Source organism: Pagrus pagrus, assembly GCF_965226575.1.
Source record: "Pagrus pagrus genome assembly, chromosome: 10".
In the NCBI taxonomy this organism is placed as follows: Eukaryota; Metazoa; Chordata; class Actinopteri; order Spariformes; family Sparidae; genus Pagrus; species Pagrus pagrus.
Window position 1 is genome coordinate 24,138,043 of NC_140194.1, and position 18,807 is coordinate 24,156,849.

An 18,807-nucleotide genomic window follows, 5' to 3' on the forward strand; every position below is an offset into this window, starting at 1 on the left:
TGAGAAAGAGTTCAAAATGGGAGAAAGAGGGGAATGTGGTAAGAGGAAGCAGATGCCAACCCTCCTCTGCCACATGGTGTATGTGTGTGAGGGAGACAGACTGTGTTTGTTGTTGCATCTATGTGTCTGTTCATGTCTTCTGGCCCTTTCTGTGTCTGTGGAAGCATGTTGTCATAAACCTTATTGGTAAATACTATTATACGAATATATCAAGTCTGGAAGTGGACAAGTCACCACTGCTGCAGTGGCATATTGGAATTGTAGCTGCCCTAGGAATGAATGGGCGGCGTCCTAAATTTTCCTTTTTTACGTTTGAAAACGGCATCCAAAAAATCAGGAAGAGCAGGTGCAGTTGCAGTTGACAGGCATTTATTTCAGTGCCCCTGGCTGATATTACAGCTTTACATAGAGTCACTGAGTGTGCGGCTGACCAAGATGTTCACCAGAAGTGGATGAAGAATGTTATGATTATTACTGTAAATATTGGTTATTAATTCATATTATTTTATATTGTCTATGAGTGACTTGTTGTGTTGTGTTGGTCATTGCCAGTCAATTAATGAAATAATTTTCAATACCTGGGAGAAATGAATAAAAAAATCATATATTTTTTAAATATTCATAATTTAGATTTTTTACTGGCCAGATTTGTGTATCCACAAGTTTTCTGGGGAGGTCACTTGGGGAAACGCTTATGACTAATACTTCCGCTGCTTGGCGGAACTAGCAGTAACAAAATATCACAATAACTGATGCACTGGCAGCATTTTCAAGGATTTAGAAGTGTTAGCTAAGTGGGACAAGCAATAAGAAAAGTGTTAGTAACATTCACATAATAAAGTTGCTAACCTAGATCTTCATGAATTAATGATAAGGTGTGCAAATTGCATAAGAAGCAGCATCAGTGTCCTGTTACCATGTAAAACGCCGCCTCCAGTTAGGTGACTGGATGCACCAGAAGTTTCACCCTTAATTTGCGCAGGTATCATAGGGGCTAGGAATAAGGTGGATACCCTGGTCAAGGAATTGATCCCCAGCTGTAACACCCTTGTGTCGCATTCAGCAAGGGACCTTGATTTTATGTCGTTCACATCTCTCTTCCCCTTCACTTACTGTCATCTCCTGTTATCTGTCTTATAGCAGTGACTCATCGCTACCTCATACTTTCATCTCCTTCGCCGTCATTATCTAAACGTGCAGTACGGCCTTAGATATCGGTTTTCATCTGAAAAATGGATTTGAATTTGAAACACCCCCCAATAACACTCGAAAAACTGGAGTGGATGAAAAGATTTTTATGTCTTTATTTAAAAGCTTCTTCAACAGCATCTCAGTATTGTACTTCTTCTACTTGACTATGTTTGATAGCTGGATGCCTCAGATACTAAAAAGGAGTTCTTTTTGAGTCCAGATTAACTTTTTTCTTTTTCTACCCCACACTGACCTTGTCTTTACACGCTGAGCTGCTCTCTGTATGTTGATGTGTTAGCCACTGTTTGATGTTTGCAGACAGTATATAACTGTTTCCTGTGTGGTAGCAACAAACTTGTCATCTGCCAGCTCACTGTCCACCCACCCCCATCCTTAGCCCCCTGCCCCTAACCTTCTGCCCTCAAACACACTCGCGCACACACACAAACACACACTGCCCATATGGAGCAGTTGGCGCCCAAAAGCGTCCAAAGCAGCCGGACCCATTCCCAGGGCAGAAGGTGAGGGTCCCCACAGCCTGCTTGGTGTGTGTGTGTGAATGCATGTGTTGTGTGTGTGTGTGTGTGTGTGTGTGTCCATCGTGTCCTCAAGGGCTCAAGCCCCGGACAGAATGCCATATCGTCCTTTCTATCTGTCCTAGCTGTGGCGTGTGTGTGTGTTTGTCCCGACAGACTGTGTCCCCTGTGAGCTACAAGGACAGCAGCAGAAGACTGTGGGTCCTCCGAGCACAGGCCAGGGTTGCAGCCATGTGCATATGTATGAACTGCTGCACCCCGTTAACATCGAACCATATTGTGGATGTTTTTACCATCTTGTGAAATCAAATTATCCCTACAGGAACAGAAAAGATTGTAGTCGCTTGTGACGACCTTTTGTGGAACTGAGTAAAACAAATGTCACATCCCACAGAAAAAACGCGTCATGCATGCAATGTCATCGACATGCGCCTGGTGGAATCAAGAAGTTATTAGCGTGTATTCCTGCTCCTACATTTTTCCACAGCTACACCAGACAGACTACACAACACGTAGCCAAGCCGTTTGACTGGTCAAATAAAGCATCCTACTGTGCAATTCCCCAAATACATGGCAACCAGTAAACTGTGCTTAGCTTACTGGTTGCCAAGCAAACTCATATGACTATCACAGAGCTATGAAGGGATCTTATTCCTGTATTTTCTTGTCAAACTGTCCAATGTGTAGCATTTTGATAAACCTTGTAGCACAGTTGTAAAGCCAAGGAGTGGGTCATTTCTTTGGTCATGGTGACCAATAATGTTTTGGATACTTCATACCAAAACATTTACACCAAAAGCAAGTAATAAGCAGCCACTGAAATTGTCTCAGCGAACAGGATGGCACTTGCTTAGTTGCAGCCCCGCATCTTAACAAGCAAAAACACACATCATAAAATGTATTTGGTAAGATGAAACTTTTTATCCATGCTGTTGGCCATCTAAATGATTTGCAGTGGGACATCAAAAGGATGCAGCCGCCATTATTTTTAATCTGCAGGACATCCTTTATAAAAGTAAAGATGGAGCTAGAGAAATGATGACAAATAACCTTTTTTTGCGTAAAAACCAAACTTAAGTATTAGATCGTGAATTCTACTCTAATTGTGTTTGTGTGTGTGCGAGAGAAAAAATAAGAGCGAGTGTATGCTGGGCTGCCCAGAGTGAGCCAAGGGTGGAAGTTGTTTTTCTGCCCCCTATGGTGAGTCTGGGGCTGTGTGTGTGTGTGCGTGCACGCCTGGGGCAGCCTGGGGCCATCGGAGGGGGCCTGGGGAGCCGTGGAAGGAGGGATGAAGCGAGAGAGGGATGGAGGGAGAGGAGGTCAGCGGGAGTCTCCCTGGGAAAGGTGCAGGTCTGGGCCGGTGGCCAAACAGAAAGGTGGAAAGGAGAGTTAGATGGTCAGATGGGGGGGAGGGAGGTTGAAGGAAGGGAGGGAAAGACAGGCTGATAGGAGGATTAAAATATGAGCAGGTACAGTAGACAGCTGAGCCCAAGGTGAACATAACGTTCATTTAACTTGGGACCATGTCAGATAGAATGATACTTGGTGTAACAGCCCGGTTAGCATCAGCATCTTCAAACTTTGAAGGACATTTCTTGCTTAATCTGAATTAAAGTTATAGATGAAAGTGTTGGTTAAACCTTTGATACTTCCTTTGATAATGAGAATGTTTAAACATTCAACCAAGAACTGATTTTTGTTTCAATACATTTTCTTTTTCATCTCAAGGAAATGTTATCACTTCAAATTCATTCAGTTCTCTAATTTCATTTTATTTAATCATTGTTCCATCATAAATGGCATGCGTCGCTTAGCAGATCACCGTGTATTACTCAAGTAAAAGGTTTATTCTGAATGTAACTGTAGGTAGTAGGCAGTGTGAGCACTTGAAGTAGCAGCGCTGGGAGCTGAAACCTTTTTGTTGCTACCAGCTGAGCTCCTTTGATTCGAACATCAAAGCGATAGCAAAGAGAGAAAGCACGACATACATGGATTATATTTCCATTTCAGGCATTTAGCAGACGCTGTTATCCAGAGCGAACTAATTGAACTAATGTTCTTGAGTGCTGGTTTCATGTCAGCCCATCCAGTCGCTCATTTCGTCAGTTTGTCGGTTTACAACCTCATGGCTAAAGCCAGCAGAAATCTGGAAACACCGTGCAATATTTCACATTTTCCTGATAAACTTTTAGAATGGTTGATTAATTTAATAATCATTACATCTGAAGATTACAATAGTCTCTAAAGTTTCTTTTAATAAGCGTTCCATCTTCTAAACTCTGCTGCTTTGATGTCTTTTCCCTCTGTGTGACAGTCATGACAAAGTTACTGAGTTTAGATAGGGGGGAAGTAGACGGGGGAGGCAGAAACATAAAGAGAGATTGATCAGCGTGTGTGTCTCTTCATTAGAGTGTTTCACCAAGGCTGTGTCCTCCACACGTTGCCACACTGTCTGGCCTATTAGAGACACACGCGGGGAGTGTGTGTGTTGTTTGGATGCGTGCGTTTGTGTGCGTCTGTCGTTTCAGGTAGACTCAGGCGGTCCGTTTAGTTCTTTTCTGCTCTTTTCCATTGTTTGTTACAGACCCCTAGGTTCTCCTCTCTCCTCTCCTCTTCTCCTCGCCTCCTCTTTTTTCTCGTCTCCCCTTTCATAGCGCCATCTCTTCCTGCTCCTCTGGAGTTCAGAGTCTGTCCATCTGGAACGTCTCCCCCCCTCTCTCCCTCGGCCCCGTCCAGGCCGAGACACAGGGGTGAAGGCCAACACCAGTAGGGGAGAGACTGTCGAAGAGATGGAGGGACGGAGGGAGAGATGTCAGCGCTATAATGAGTAACAACATGAAAGCTGACGGAGGGAGGGAGCGATGGAGGGAGGTAGTGGAAGAGAGATGAAGACAGAAGAGTAGAGGGACTGCTGGGGACAGAGGGAGGGATGAAGGATAGAGGGAATGGATGGGAAAGGAGAGGACTGCAGAGTGAGAGATAAAGCGGGAGCGGAGCTGTTGGGGCCCTGTGGTCCTCCACTCCGCTCCTCTCGTTCGTTTTCATTCGCCAGAGAAGAACAGAAAGGAGGAGGAGGAGACGGGGGTAGGAACAGCGTGTGTCGGCGTCCGCCTGCTCCTGCCTGTTTTCTCTCTCTTTTTTTTTTTCAAACTACTTTTTCTCCCTCTTTTTTCTCTCCAATCCCCCTCCCTCAACCATCCATCCTCCTCATCTCCTCTCGAGGATTCTTCTCTAATTTAACTTTTCATTGAAATTTTCTCCGCTCCCCCCTCCCCATCCTCCAGTTTCTCCCAGTTTGCCATTCGGCCTTGTCTTGCCAGGTCCCCTCGCGGCCGACTGACAAAGGCGCCGTTAAAAAGCCGTGTGATCCTCCATTTTAGCGCCAGCCACGCTAGTCAGAGGATTAGGGCTCTTTAATGACGCTAATCTCTCCTCCCCTTCTTTCTCAACACCCCTCCATCCCCCCCTCAAAAAGTGATTTCTCCCTCTTGCTCTGACTGAATCTCTCTCTTGTTCGATCTCTCCTGTTCTCTCTCGTCTGTCTTCCTCCTACTTTCCCACCCCACAAACTTCACCATCTAAATGACTCATACTGGTGTGCATTTATTGGTCCACATGAGTCCAGACCAGCACTGTGAAGACTCAGACTCAGACGAAGAGACACTTACACTGTTTTTTAGGGGGTTTATCTACTCCCTCGTCTTCTCTACGTGGATTTTTCTAAGATGTCTTTGAGATTCAGTTTTTTTGTTCCTAATTGTCAACAGCTTACTATTTTGGGTTTGAGTTTTTCTTTGTATCTGGTGTCTCTCTTTCTGGTTATTGTTAAGTCCTGTTTAGCACAGTCGAGAGAGAGAGAGAAGGTGAGAGTGTACAATACATGTGTTTGAGACAGTATCCCTAATCTTTCTCAGGCTACTGTTGAGCAGGCAGCAGGGGCTGTCTGGTTTGGCATTTCATAGACACCGGCCTTTCACCATGTAGATGGTCCTTTTATTTATTCAGAAAGAGGAACAGAATTGTCTGTTCTGCCTCGTAGCCACCTGTGAATTTGAAACTGGTGCTGTAAGGGTGGATGGCTCAATAACATGAGAAACTATATGTGAAGAACTGTAGTAAAGTCAGTGCAGCAATGATGATGTATGATGCCACATTTACACTGATTTACATATGAAAAAACAACAACCCTCTCAGGACAAATAAATTAGGATTGCAACTAATTATTAATTTTCATTATCAAATAGTCGGTCACCTATTGTCACAGCTTATGCAACAAGGTGTAAATAGTAGTACAATTATTGATGGCTGAATTCCATTTAGCTGATCAGTTTCCGGGTCCTGGTATTGTTCATGCTGTCACACTGTCATGGCTTACTGGAACACCTGAATAGAACGAAGCCATCGTTAATCTTATTAATCACACCTGTGATTTTGCTACTATGATAAGGCCAAATGTCTGCTGAGATTACATCTGACTGAATTGTTCTATATTGGGGAGGACTTTGGATAAATCCCTTTTATGCTCACAATCCCCAATACATTATTTTCTGATATGTACTTATATGTATACACTGTGCTGTTAATTGTTCTGTTGTTTAATGTTACAATGTTTTAATCATATCCATTGTTGCTTTTACCATTTTCATTGTGCAAACAAACAAGAATACTTGAGAAAAGTAAAAGAAAAAAAGTAGTAGTCCAAAGATTATTTTGTCTGACCAAAACTGAACAATATTCAGTTTACAGTTATATTCAACAGAGAAAAGGTGCAATCCAAGTTAACACAAAATGCTTCCTTTCTGAATGTTAGTTATCAAAATTGTTGACAGTTAACCTATTGTTGATCAATTCAAGATCGATGAGGGATTAATTGCCAAATAGTTTTAGCAGTTAGTTATTTCTGTCTATTGATCACCAAATCTTTGGAGCGTTTCTTATCATTGCATGGTAGTCTGCTTGATTTACAGCTCTGTGTGTGCTGGTATTATGGCCTGAGTCTTGATGTGAAGGTTACATGTCGATAAGTGAATAAATGCTGTCTCTATCTGTCCAGTGTCATTCCTCATGTGTCTTACTGACTGAGTTTCGATGAAACTTGTAACTAGTTTACTTGTTTCTGATTGGTCTGAAGAAGGACGTCCTTATTCCAGTAGGATTACATGTTGAATTTCTATTAATTTAGAAGTAGGCAGGACATGAAAATGTCATGGCATGATTAACCTGGCCAAAATAATTAACGATATTATCCTGATAATCATCAAAATATGCTTGCGCCTCTTAAAATGGCACTGAAATACATTAAATAAATGAAAAATGATTTCAGTTACAAAACTTAAATCACATTTAGTTAAAAACGAATTCTGTTCGCACGGAGATGGGAGTGCAAACTAGAGGTGTTGAAATACATTTCCAGACATCCGATTTAACTTTTTTGTGGGGGATACCATGGTCTAGCTGTGTCTTCAGCCATGGTGACAGGCTTAGGATTTTGGAATGACTGAAGAGATGCAGACTCCTTTTGTGGCAATTCAGAATAATTCAGAAATTGATATATGACTGTATGTTAGTGAGCTAGACAGCTACTTAAGTCTTTCATGTGAGGATATTCATGATTATCCTTATAATGGAAATTAACCACGATCATTGTATCCTGAGTGTTCTTATCACAGCCCGCGAGGGTATCTTTTATTTCAAAGTAAGATTTCCAACAGGGGCAAACAGGGACCAGCACCTTAACAATTTCATGCACTTAATATACTGTATAATGCTCTCTTGGGACCACTGAACAACGATGTTCTTACACTGTTCGTCTAATGATATGATTCCTTAAGGAGAAATGGTAGGAATAAAGAAAATACGAAACGGAAATTAGTATATTGTATTCATAAAAACAAATTATCAACATTTTTCAGAATCGATCAAAAATATACTTTTCTCTTCTGTTTTCTGCATCTTCCTCTCTAGTCTACTCCTCTCATTGTCCCTCATTTTTCATTTTCTTTTACTGATTTATGTTTCTCCTGTGCACTCATTTTAGTCACTGTGTGCTCTAGAGTGACATATTGTTTGTTTTTTTCCTTCCACCTTGTCAATATGTCTTCATCCTCCTTCCTTTCGTCCCTCCTTCATCTTCCTCCATCTCTCCCTGTTCCATCACTCACTCACTCACTCACTCACTCACTCACTCACTCACTCACTCACTCTCGCCTTGCTGTTAGGCTTCATGTTGATAACTCTATTCCTTACATTTTCTAAAGCCTTTTTTTATTTTCCTTCTTGCTTCCAGTCAAATTTATAAGTCATGCTTTTTACAATTTTTTTTAACCCGGACCCCCCTGCAGAGTTCTATTTGCTCATCGCAGTGCCTACATTTTCTCGCCGATCGATTCATCACAAGAATCTGTTTTCCACCCCCTCTCTGCAAGGCGCAATACACAGTAGACTAGACACAGACACACACACAGAAGGCACACAAGATTGTGGTAGGAGTTGGTTGAGGTGTGTGCTTTGGAGAGGTTTCTAAAATTATCAGGAGAAGCCTCTCTTCTTCACAACTGTCTGTTTGCATTGCAGAAATGTTGGCTCAAATCACTTCAGACCTTCTCTCTGTCCTATCACTCTAGTTTCCTTATTTTCCCTCTTTGATTTGTTGCTGGCCTAGTTGATGTAGCTATCAGATAAAAGCAAAGAAAACAGCCTCCCCTCTCCCTTCATCTGCTCTCTTCTTTACATTTTTCAGGCAAATGCTAAATAGTCGTACTGTGCTGCTTCACAGAGCGCACAAAGAGGAACAGAACAATATCAAGCATTATTCAGCCCCCTCTTTTGTCGCCTGGAATTCATTCTGAAGTGTCTATTAAAGGAGTCGTGGCCTTTTTGTCGCCTCAGTGCCAGACTACACAGGAGGGGGAAAGAGAGAGAGAGAGAGAAAGGGGGAGGAAAAAAGGGAAAATAGCAATGCATAATCTCCTATGTATGACAGATAAAGGGAGTGAATATCGCCATCTTTCCGCTCTGCTCTCCACATCTCCTAATCGCTTTTCCGACGTTTCAATCTGCCAAGGCCCTAATGAAAATATGATGAGGCGGATCTATGGTCCTCGGGGACGGATGGAGGGATGGGAGGGGAGGGGAGGTGAGGGGAGGGATGGAACGAGGGATGGCTGCAGAGGGAGGATGAAGGGAGAGAAAATACACTCTGTCCTTATTTCTGGGCTCCGTCGGGGATACATAGTTCTTGGAGCTTTCTATTTAGATGTTGCTGCTGCCGGAGTGTGTCTCTCTCTTCTTTTTCATTCTCTCTCTTTATCTCTGCCATCCTCATTTTCCCTCTGTATGTGTGTGTGTGTAACCAGGATAAATGTGTTTATTTTTTTTGTTTATATCCTCTTTTTCTCATTTGAACTCCCACAGGCTGCCTCTCCTGCCTTCTGCCTTCCAAGAAAGATGTAACTTCTTCTTAATCATTCTAATGCTCCCTGTTTCACCCCCACTTTTTTCTGTCTGCGCTCGCCTGTCTCTTTTTTTGTAAATCCTGCAGCTGTGTACAAAATATGTATTTGTGTTTCTTGCTGCAGATGATTTTTTATTTAATTTCCTGTGTCTGTTTCTCTCTTTGTCAGATGGTGATGATGACCCAGCAGGGCTGTCCTGGGTGCCTTCCTCGCCCTCCAGTAAAGACGTGGCGTCGCCTTCACAGATGCCCGATGGCTGCTGCGACCTCGGCATGGCCACCGGCGGCGAGGAGGAAGGAGGTGCTGGTCTGCCGTACCCCTGCCAGTTCTGTGACAAATCCTTCAGGTATAAATATCACACGTTCAGTTCCCCAAGGTGACATTTGGTGCACTGACACAAATGGTGTATTGTAGACGACGAGACTAATGTCATATTCTGCTGCATCCCTATATTCCACTCATGAATATCAATGTGTACATGAATAAACAGTATTCTCAATATTACCATGGTAACATGGACCACTAAGGCAAACAGAGAAAGGAACGAGGTGAATACATTTCTCACTAAACTCTCCAGGGAATAACTCAAGACCCACTTTAAGAACAGCTGTCACACACACCATAAAGTCATCATCACAGTCCTCTATATTACTCATGTTGCCTCGCTGTCCTCTCTATTCTTCTGTTCATTTCTTTTGGCTGAAGAGATGCATTAAATGATATAAGAAAGTCACTGTTGAACTCTCCTTTGAAACTAAAGGTCACCAGGTTACTGTCTACATATTTTGGCAATGATTTTCTATTTTGTCAAACTGAAATAAAAGGTTACCATTTTAGTTATGAGACTGTGTGAATGACTGTTCGTCATTTTCCTCCTCTTGGTCCTCCTCAGCCGTCTGAGCTACCTGAAGCGCCATGAGCAGATCCACAGCGACAAGCTGCCTTTCAAGTGTACCTTCTGCAGCCGTCTGTTTAAACACAAGAGGAGCAGAGACCGCCATGTCAAACTCCACACAGGTACATGATAAAATAAATCCTGTATTTTCTTTCAGACCTGTTAATTATGTATTAGTGTTGTCACAATACTGGAATTTCTAACTTTGCTAGAATACCTTGAAAAATATTGATACTTGATACCATATTTGAAACCATAGGGAAAAATTGACACAACTTTGGGGGCACAAAATTTCAGATTTTTATTGAAAAATGTATATAATAAGGCTTGTGTGCTGTGTGTTCAGCACAACAACAAGTTAATTTCCTTCTGGAGGTGGGTCTATGTAAGCACTACAGCAACATGTGTTAACTTGCTGTTGGAGAGGAGCTTGTACTGGAGTATTGATACTGCCAAAAATAAGTACTGAAACCATTTCAAATATTCAGTATCGATACGTATCGATATTTCAATACTTTTGCCATCACTAGTATGCATAGGCATATTAAGACCTGATGGGTAGGAGATTCACAGTAATTAACCTGGATTTTTTTTTTAATAATTCTTTTTCAAGAAAGAAATTTAAGAATAAGTTCACCAGAATCACACTTGAGTTGGAGATTTACCATCAACAGTGGCAACATGTTCAATGACTGTCAGTGCTACAATTTGTTTTTTGAAGAAATGATTTCTGTAATCTGTTATTTGTTATAGGGGATAAGAAGTATAGTTGTCAGGAGTGTGAAGCTGCATTCTCCCGCTCTGATCACCTCAAGATCCATCTGAAGACACACAGGTAACTGCTTCTGATCCTATTATCATGAAATCTGTACTTGACGTTGATTAAAATCCAGTGGATCTTTGAGTCTTCCAATTTAGATCTTTCAAGTGATTTTCAATGACTTTGTGCTTCATGTTTCTTTGTATTCACTTCCAGCTCCAGCAAACCGTTTAAATGCAGTGTGTGTAAGCGGGGCTTCTCCTCCACCTCATCACTGCAGAGCCACATGCAGGTAAACAGTTGATATATTTTCATAAAAGGAGGAAGCCCTAGCTTGTTGGGATCATATAAAACGTTTCTTGCATCCTTAAATCCTGGCTTCTCTCTGACTCGGGCAGGCTCACCGCAAGAACCGAGAGCACCTTGCACTGAGGAGTGAGAGGGATGGTGGGAAGAAGGGAGCAGGAGGAGATGGTGACCTGGATCAGGACCTGTATATGTGTGATTACTGCGAGGAGACGTTCAGCCAGACGGATGAGCTCGAGAAACACGTCCTGACCAGACACCCCCAGCTGTCCGACCGAGCCGACTTGCAATGCATCCACTGTCCTGAGATCTTTCTAGACGAGCCCTCACTCCTCACGCATATTGAAACACAGCATGCCAACCGCAAACACAAGTACTGCAGAGCTTTGCTTCTTTAAAGTTTTCAAACCACTGATTTTACTCAGTTTGGACTGCAGGGATGGAACTTGGCATTTAAACTGTTCTTTTGCTGTACCCCCAGATGTCCTGTCTGCTCAGAACAGTTCCCATCTGTGGAGGATGTCTACTGCCACCTAGATAGCCATCGTCAGCCTGACTCCTCCAATCACAGCGCTGCCAGTCCTGACCCTGCACTGGGCAGTATTGCCTCAATGAGCTCGGCCACACCAGACTCTAGTGCCAGCCTGGAGAGAGGCTCCACGCCGGACTCTACCCTAAAGCCCAGCCAGGGCATCGAACGAGGCCGCAGAAGAGGCACCGATACTGTGGAGGAGATTGGGATAAGCCTGGTTCATCAGGGTGGAGGTATGGTACAGTAGTGATAGCCAACACTTGGTTTGAAAGCTTAGATTACCTCCGTGTGTTTCTAATTTAGCAGTTTGTCTTTTCCTATAGGTGGAGGAGGGAACTGGGCTAAAGTGACATATTCCTGCCCTTACTGCTCTAAGAGAGACTTCCATAGCCTTGCAGTGTTGGAGATCCATTTGAAGACCATCCATGCAGATAAGCCGCAGCAGAGCCATACATGTCATATCTGCCTGGACACCCTGCCAACGCTCTACAACCTTAATGAACATGTGCGCAAAGCTCACCGTGGCAGCGGAGGAGCCGTGGCTGCTGCACCAGCAGCTTTCCCCCTCTTGCAGTTCACTAATGTTACAGCTTTCCACTGTAACTACTGCCCGGACATGTTTGGAGACATCAACTCCCTGCAGGAACACATCAGAGTATCGCACTGCTTGCCTGGTGGCATTGTGGCGGGGTCCACCACATTAGGTGCGTTGTTGAAGAATATTACCATAGTATAAGATGGTTGTCCTTTGATTGGTATTTTATTAAGTGGGTATTTATCAGAAATTTTGTGATACATCTTATTGTGCATTCCCCAACAAAACATTATGTAATTTAAGGAAATCTAACAATGTAATTTAATTTCCCTATCCTAGAAGGGAACCATGCCTTCTTCTGCAACCAGTGCTCCATGGGATTCTTGACGGAGTCCTCGTTGACAGAGCACATCCAGCAGACGCACTGCACCTCCATCGGAGGGGGTGGAGGTGCATCTGGGGGAGCCGTGGCCAAACTGGAGTCTCCTGTACTACAGGCTGGATCGCAGTCCTTCATGGAGGTGAGATCCAAGAATTAGTCAAGAAAAACCTTTTAATCAGAGTTGATAAGAATTAGTTGTAGCTTGCCTGTCTGTGCACATGTCAAAGGTAATACCAATCAGTGGTTGAGCTGATGAGCAGTAAGCTGGTTGCTAGTTAATTAGGTGGTTTGCTGTACTTTGTCATGAGCCCAGTGAAGCGTTAAATGAAGCTTATTGCTAATGTAAATTCAGATTAAAGATCCTTGATAATTTAACTGGAGTAAATTAATCAATCAGCGGTTATTGCAGGTAATTGCTGGCTGCATTAAATCAAACAAGATTTTTAATTCCTTGGTTCTTGGTCACAGGTTCTGGCCAACTAATCCATCAAAAAAATTACAACTCCACGCACAGCTCTCTAGTTCGCAACCAACATTTCATGTGAACAGATTCCTTGATTTCTTTTTGTTCTTAGTTATTATACTAGAACTTTAAAAGACACTTGGCTTTCTAATGTTTTCAGTTTCCTAATAATTGATGCATTAATCCATCAGGTTATCATCAGTGATTACTTTAAAGTTTATGACCTACAGTATGCTTGTCTCTGTCTCTGTCTCTTCCTCTTTCTATCTTTACCATCTGTCCTTCCAAGAACTAAATAATATGAAGTAAAAAGTGTTTGTCAATGTATAAAGAGTTAATGTCCATGTCCAGGTTTACTCCTGCCCTTACTGCACCAACTCTCCTATCTTCGGCTCGCTCCTCAAGCTCACCAAGCACATAAAGGAGAACCACAAGAACATCCCACTGGCTAACAACAAACGCCAGGCCAAGGTCGCTGACCTAAGCCCTGCCTCCTCTGACGTAGAGATCTCCTCCCCGAAACGCCACAGACTGGGAGGTGACTCCACCCCCTCCATGGGGAGCAATGGTGACTACCCGTGCAACCAGTGCGACCTGCGATTCGCCAGCTTCGAGGGTTTCCAGGCCCACCTCAAGTCACACCTGGAGATGCTGCTGAGGCGCCAGTCCTGCCCGCAGTGCAACAAGGAGGACTTTGAATCGCAGGAGGCATTGCTTCAACACCTGACAGTGCACTACACCACCACGTCGACACAGTATGTGTGTGAGAGCTGCGATAAGCAGTTCTCCTCAGTAGATGACCTGCAGAAACACTTGCTGGACATGCACACGTTTGTCCTTTACCACTGCACGCTCTGTCAGGAGGTGTTTGACTCCAAAGTCTCCATACAGGTGAGTGAAATGGCTTCTGTTCATTTGGGTAATACTTATTTAGAGATGACCTTTTTTATTTTTACAAAGGACACTAACATCAGTGCACGCACAAGAAAATGTGGGTCGTAAAACTAAAAAAAATAGTGAAACAAACCATCTTGGATTGTTTCTTCATTCCACCTCTGCCATTCAGGTGCATTTGGCAGTGAAGCACAGCAATGAGAAGAAGCTGTTTCGCTGCACAGCCTGTGCCTGGGACTTCAGGAAGGAGACCGATCTTCAGATCCATGTTAAACATAACCACCTGGGCCAGAGGTCGGGCCTCCCAGGGGGACTTGGAGGAGGTACAGCACACCATTCCTGGGGTCATGGGCTATGTTTGATCATGTTGTTGATAGCAAAATAGAAGAGAATATAATACAGACAAGTGAAAGTAAACATTCAAAAAGCAAAAAAGTACATACTACAGCAAGAAAATGTGGAGATTATACATTGACTTGACAGCAGTCTTTTAGGGTAATTTAATGTTGAACCTGCATGTTTCAATCTGACTTGTATCTCACAGCACTGAAGCCCCGGAAGTGCATCTTCTGTGGAGAGACGTTTGGAACAGAGGTGGAGCTGCAATGCCACATCACCACACACAGCAAGAAGTTCACATGTCGCTTCTGCGGCAAAGCTTTCCACGCTGTATCCCTGCTGGAGAGACACTTGAGGGAGAAGCACTGCGTCTTCGATGGCGGCAACATCACTGGCAACGGAGGTGGCACGGGGAGTAGTGGGAGTCAGAACGGGACGCCCAATGGGCTGGCGCAGTCCTCCAAGCGAGGAGGAGGGGGAAGCGGTGGCAACGGAGGTGCAGGAGTTGTCGAAAGAGTAACAGTGGCGGCTGCTGAACAAGCTGACCTGCAGAACATGTTGTTGAAGAGCGGCGGAGGAGCTGGTCAGGGGGGAGATACAGCTAACAGCCATGAGGCGAGCGGGGGTGAGGAGGAGCTGGACAACTCAGAGCCCATGTATGCCTGTGATATCTGCGGGGCGGCCTACACCATGGAGTCACTTCTGCAGAACCACCGGCTGCGCGACCACAACATCCGACCGGGAGAAGATGATGCCAGTAGGATTTGTTTTTAAATCATCAGCTGCTTGTCTTAATATACATTTTTAATCTATAATTTTTATTTACATTTATTTCTCAATACCATGTGTAAAAATAGTCTTTTTTAAAGTTACATTTTACGTCGGTGGTTAATCATGAATTTTAAGTCCTATAAAATGTAGATATAAGTATAGTCATGATAATATATCCATAATGATGAAAGTGATTTTGTACAACAGGTACTCGAAAGAAGAAGGCAGACTTCATCAAGGGGAACCACAAGTGCAACGTTTGCTCCAGAACATTCTTCTCTGAGAACGGTCTTCGTGAACACGCTCAGACGCATCGCGGCCCCGCCAAACACTACATGTGTCCGATATGTGGCGAGCGCTTCCCCTCTCTGCTAACCCTCACTGAACACAAGGTACTGTACTTTGGAGTTTTTCTGTGCTTCAGCATGTCATTCAGAGGTTTATATGCAGGGAACAAATGCAGTCAGTGGATTCCCTCACAGGCATAACAAGACAGCCATTTGTGTGTTTTCTCTTGTGTTACTGCTTTTGTAGCTTCTGTCTTTTGATCCTGAAACTTCTTTGGCTGCTTTGAATTTAGACTTAAAAACATGTTAAATTGTCCTCAGAGAGGCAATTTGTGCTGTGCCACACCATAGAAAAACCGTTGCATATTCAAAAATGTATTGTGAAATGCCACCATAGTTGCTACAGTTACACTGCAGTTGTTATAACAAGAATATCTTTATGTGTTCCTATAAAAGACTATGATACGCGATGCTTCAGGGTGCTGTCTTGCTATTTCATAAAGATGCTGTTAATTCTGCCTCTGTTTTTATGCTTTAATAAAAGATTGTGGTGGTATTACTCACTACTTTCCATATTTTACCTGTCTGCAGGTGACCCACAGTAAGAGCCTGGACACAGGGACCTGTCGAATCTGCAAGATGCCCCTGCAGAGTGAAGAGGAGTTTATAGAGCATTGCCAGATGCACCCTGACCTCCGCAACTCCCTCACTGGCTTCCGCTGTGTCGTCTGCATGCAGACCGTCACCTCCACCCTGGAGCTGAAGATCCACGGCACCTTCCACATGCAGAAGCTCTCCACTGGCTCTGGACTTGGAGGAGCTGTGGCAGGAGGTGGAAATGGAGTGGGAGGAGGAGGAGGGAACGGCTCGGCCTCTTCATCCCCGAACGGGCAGCTGCAGCAGCATAAGCTGTATAAATGCGCCTTCTGCCTAAAGGAATTCAAGAACAAAGGGGAGATGGTGAAACTGGATGTCAACGGCCTGCCTTATGGCCTCTGTGCTGGCTGCATGAACAGGTAGGTAGCCCTCTTATGAAGCCTGTGGATAATTGTGTGGGCTAATATAGACATACTAACAATAGTTAACTTTATGGTCTCTTGGTATGTGGTGTAAGTTAAATGATTTTTACCTTTTCAAACAAAAATGTTCTAGTATCCCAAAAGTGCATGTGAGGAAAGGAAACCCTCTTCTTTAAACACACAGTGCAGCAACGTGACATTGACTTGAGTTTTTGTTGCTGTATCGGCTAAAACATTTTAAAAATTCAATCAAATCAGGGGCACAAACGGTCAGAGCCCGAGCCACGGAGGAGCCACCACGCCCGGGGACATGCAGGGAGAGAAGGCCATGGCCGGGCTGAGGTGTCCAGAGTGCGGGGTGAAGTTTGAAAGCCTGGAGGACTTGGAGAGTCACGTCCAGACAGATCACCCTGAGGTCAGCCCTGAAACCAGTGCAGCAGGAAAGAAGTCTGAAGCTTCACCTGCGCCTAAGGTGAGGCAGAACAAACTGAGAGATAAACGCTATGATTGAAGTTTGTCTGGTTTCTACTTAAAACCTCTCAAACACAGTCTTTATCATTGAATCAGGATCGCATCTTAAATGTAAAGGTATCTGTTGTGCTTCTCAACGAAACCGTCACATGAAGTGAACAGCAGTGAGAGTGAAGTGAGGTAGCTGAAACATTTCACAGTATAATTATGGTCCGTCCTGAATTTCATGTTAATAAGAAGACAGCGTTTAACGGATGGAGACATTTTTCAGAGTGCAGGAATCTCACGAATCATGCTGAACTGTACGTTTGCATGAGTCGTGTGTGTGTGAAGTGTTGGTGCGTGCTGCTGCCTTTGTGTCTGTAGCTCGCATACGTGTGCTTGTGTGTATGTCGGTGTGTGTCAGCTGAGCCCCACTGGGTCCTGCGGCTGGGGCGTGCTGAGGCATTGTGGGAGCTGTTCGCTCTACTTGATATTGACAGTCAGGCTCCCCGGGACTTGCCGCGTGTCTATGTGTGTGAGAGTGTGTACTTGCAAGGAAGTGGTGTGTGTGTGTGTGGGTGTGTGTGTTAGAGACAGTTTCCAGGGACGCTCTGTCTTACCTGCACCTTTGTTTCTGCTTAGTCTAACAGCACAAAGCAGACAAAGTAGGATTTCTGTGTGTGTTTGTGTGTGTGTGTGTGTGTGTGTGTGTGTGTGTGTGTGTGTGTGTGTGTGTGTGTGTGTGTGTGTGTGTATGTGTGTGTGTGTACTCAGTCTTGCAGGCTGAAGCAGCAGAGAGATAGTGGAAGTGGGGCCTTTGTGTATTTTGTATGTGTTTGTGCATGAGTGATCGCTGTGTGCTGTGAATGGATAAGCAGAGCCTCTGCTTCTCTCTCTCTTTGTTTCAGTGTCTCTCACCCTTGTTTCTCTGGCTCTTTCTGTGTCTCTTTCTTTCTCTCTTGTCGTCCTTTCTTCTACACTCGTTCCTCCTGTTTCTGTTTCATTGCTTCTTCCCTTAATCTTTTTTTCCTCGTCACGCCCTCCTTATTAATTTCTGTGTGTCTCTCTCTGATTCTCTGCAGAGGTCTTACACCCTGTGTCTGTGTGTGTGTGTGTGTGTATGTGTGTGTGTGTGTGTGTGTGTGTGTGTTTGTGTGTGTGTTACTGCTTACCTCTACTTCCTTTCACCAAATCTCCAAAGACTTGGACTTTCAGTCTTACTTGATTAGGGTGAGACTTTGTTCACATGTCTCTTACATTGAGAATTGAGAGCAAATCGATCTTAAGTGCGAAAGAAATTTTTTTTTAATGCTCTAATACAGTTATCGTTGAGTGTGAGGGTTTGTTTTCTGTGATTACAATATGAATAAACGTAATTTTCTGATCAACAAAAGAAAAACAAATGAAAAGCTCCTCGTGTCTATAAAACAGTTTTTCACAAAATGATTCTTGCTTCTTTCACAATCAACACTCATTTAGTGGAATATGGAAATACAGGAAGATATTTATGTTTTTGAATTTACAAGAAAGTGTTTGTGTTTTTTTAAGTTTTATCCAGCAGAATAAACAGCTGCGTGACAGATATTTTTGTGTCTTTTATCTCACAGAAGAAGACCTACCAGTGTATTAAATGCCAAATGACGTTTGAGACGGAAAGGGAGATCCAGATTCATGTCGCCAATCACATGATCGGTGAGTGAGACGCAGCTCTTTTTTATTCTATTTTTCTGTGTTTCTTTGAGTGAGTGTGTGAGTGAGTCTCTTGGTTTAACAGCACAGCTGTTACAGTTGTGTTCTTCCCGCACACATTCAATAACACTAGCGCACACAGCAGCTAACCAAAGCATCACACACAGGTGAAGACACACAAACACAAAGGCGGAGAGGTGTGAGACAGACAGGTGAAATGAAGAGCTCATTCTGACCTGTCTGTCTGTCGTGCAATGTACCTCTTGTCTACAGTTTTGAGGGTTGGAAAACCTGACTTGTC

At 43.7% G+C, this 18,807-nt stretch overlaps 1 protein-coding gene across 2 annotated transcripts in view; it reads left to right on the forward strand.

Moving 5' to 3' along the window:
* Positions 1-18,807, forward strand: part of znf423 (zinc finger protein 423) — a 152,440-nt gene that overhangs the window by 59,077 nt on the left and 74,556 nt on the right. For both annotated transcript variants that reach the window (XM_084364532.1, XM_084364533.1), the window contains exons 4-18: positions 9,350-9,527; positions 10,074-10,198; positions 10,830-10,911; positions 11,053-11,128; positions 11,235-11,515; positions 11,624-11,907; positions 11,998-12,378; positions 12,549-12,730; positions 13,406-13,945; positions 14,121-14,271; positions 14,493-15,044; positions 15,266-15,450; positions 15,937-16,361; positions 16,623-16,836; positions 18,425-18,509. In XM_084364532.1, coding sequence (XP_084220658.1) covers positions 9,350-9,527; positions 10,074-10,198; positions 10,830-10,911; positions 11,053-11,128; positions 11,235-11,515; positions 11,624-11,907; positions 11,998-12,378; positions 12,549-12,730; positions 13,406-13,945; positions 14,121-14,271; positions 14,493-15,044; positions 15,266-15,450; positions 15,937-16,361; positions 16,623-16,836; positions 18,425-18,509 — 3,741 coding nt within the window. The remainder of the gene's footprint in view (positions 1-9,349; positions 9,528-10,073; positions 10,199-10,829; positions 10,912-11,052; positions 11,129-11,234; positions 11,516-11,623; positions 11,908-11,997; positions 12,379-12,548; positions 12,731-13,405; positions 13,946-14,120; positions 14,272-14,492; positions 15,045-15,265; positions 15,451-15,936; positions 16,362-16,622; positions 16,837-18,424; positions 18,510-18,807) is intronic.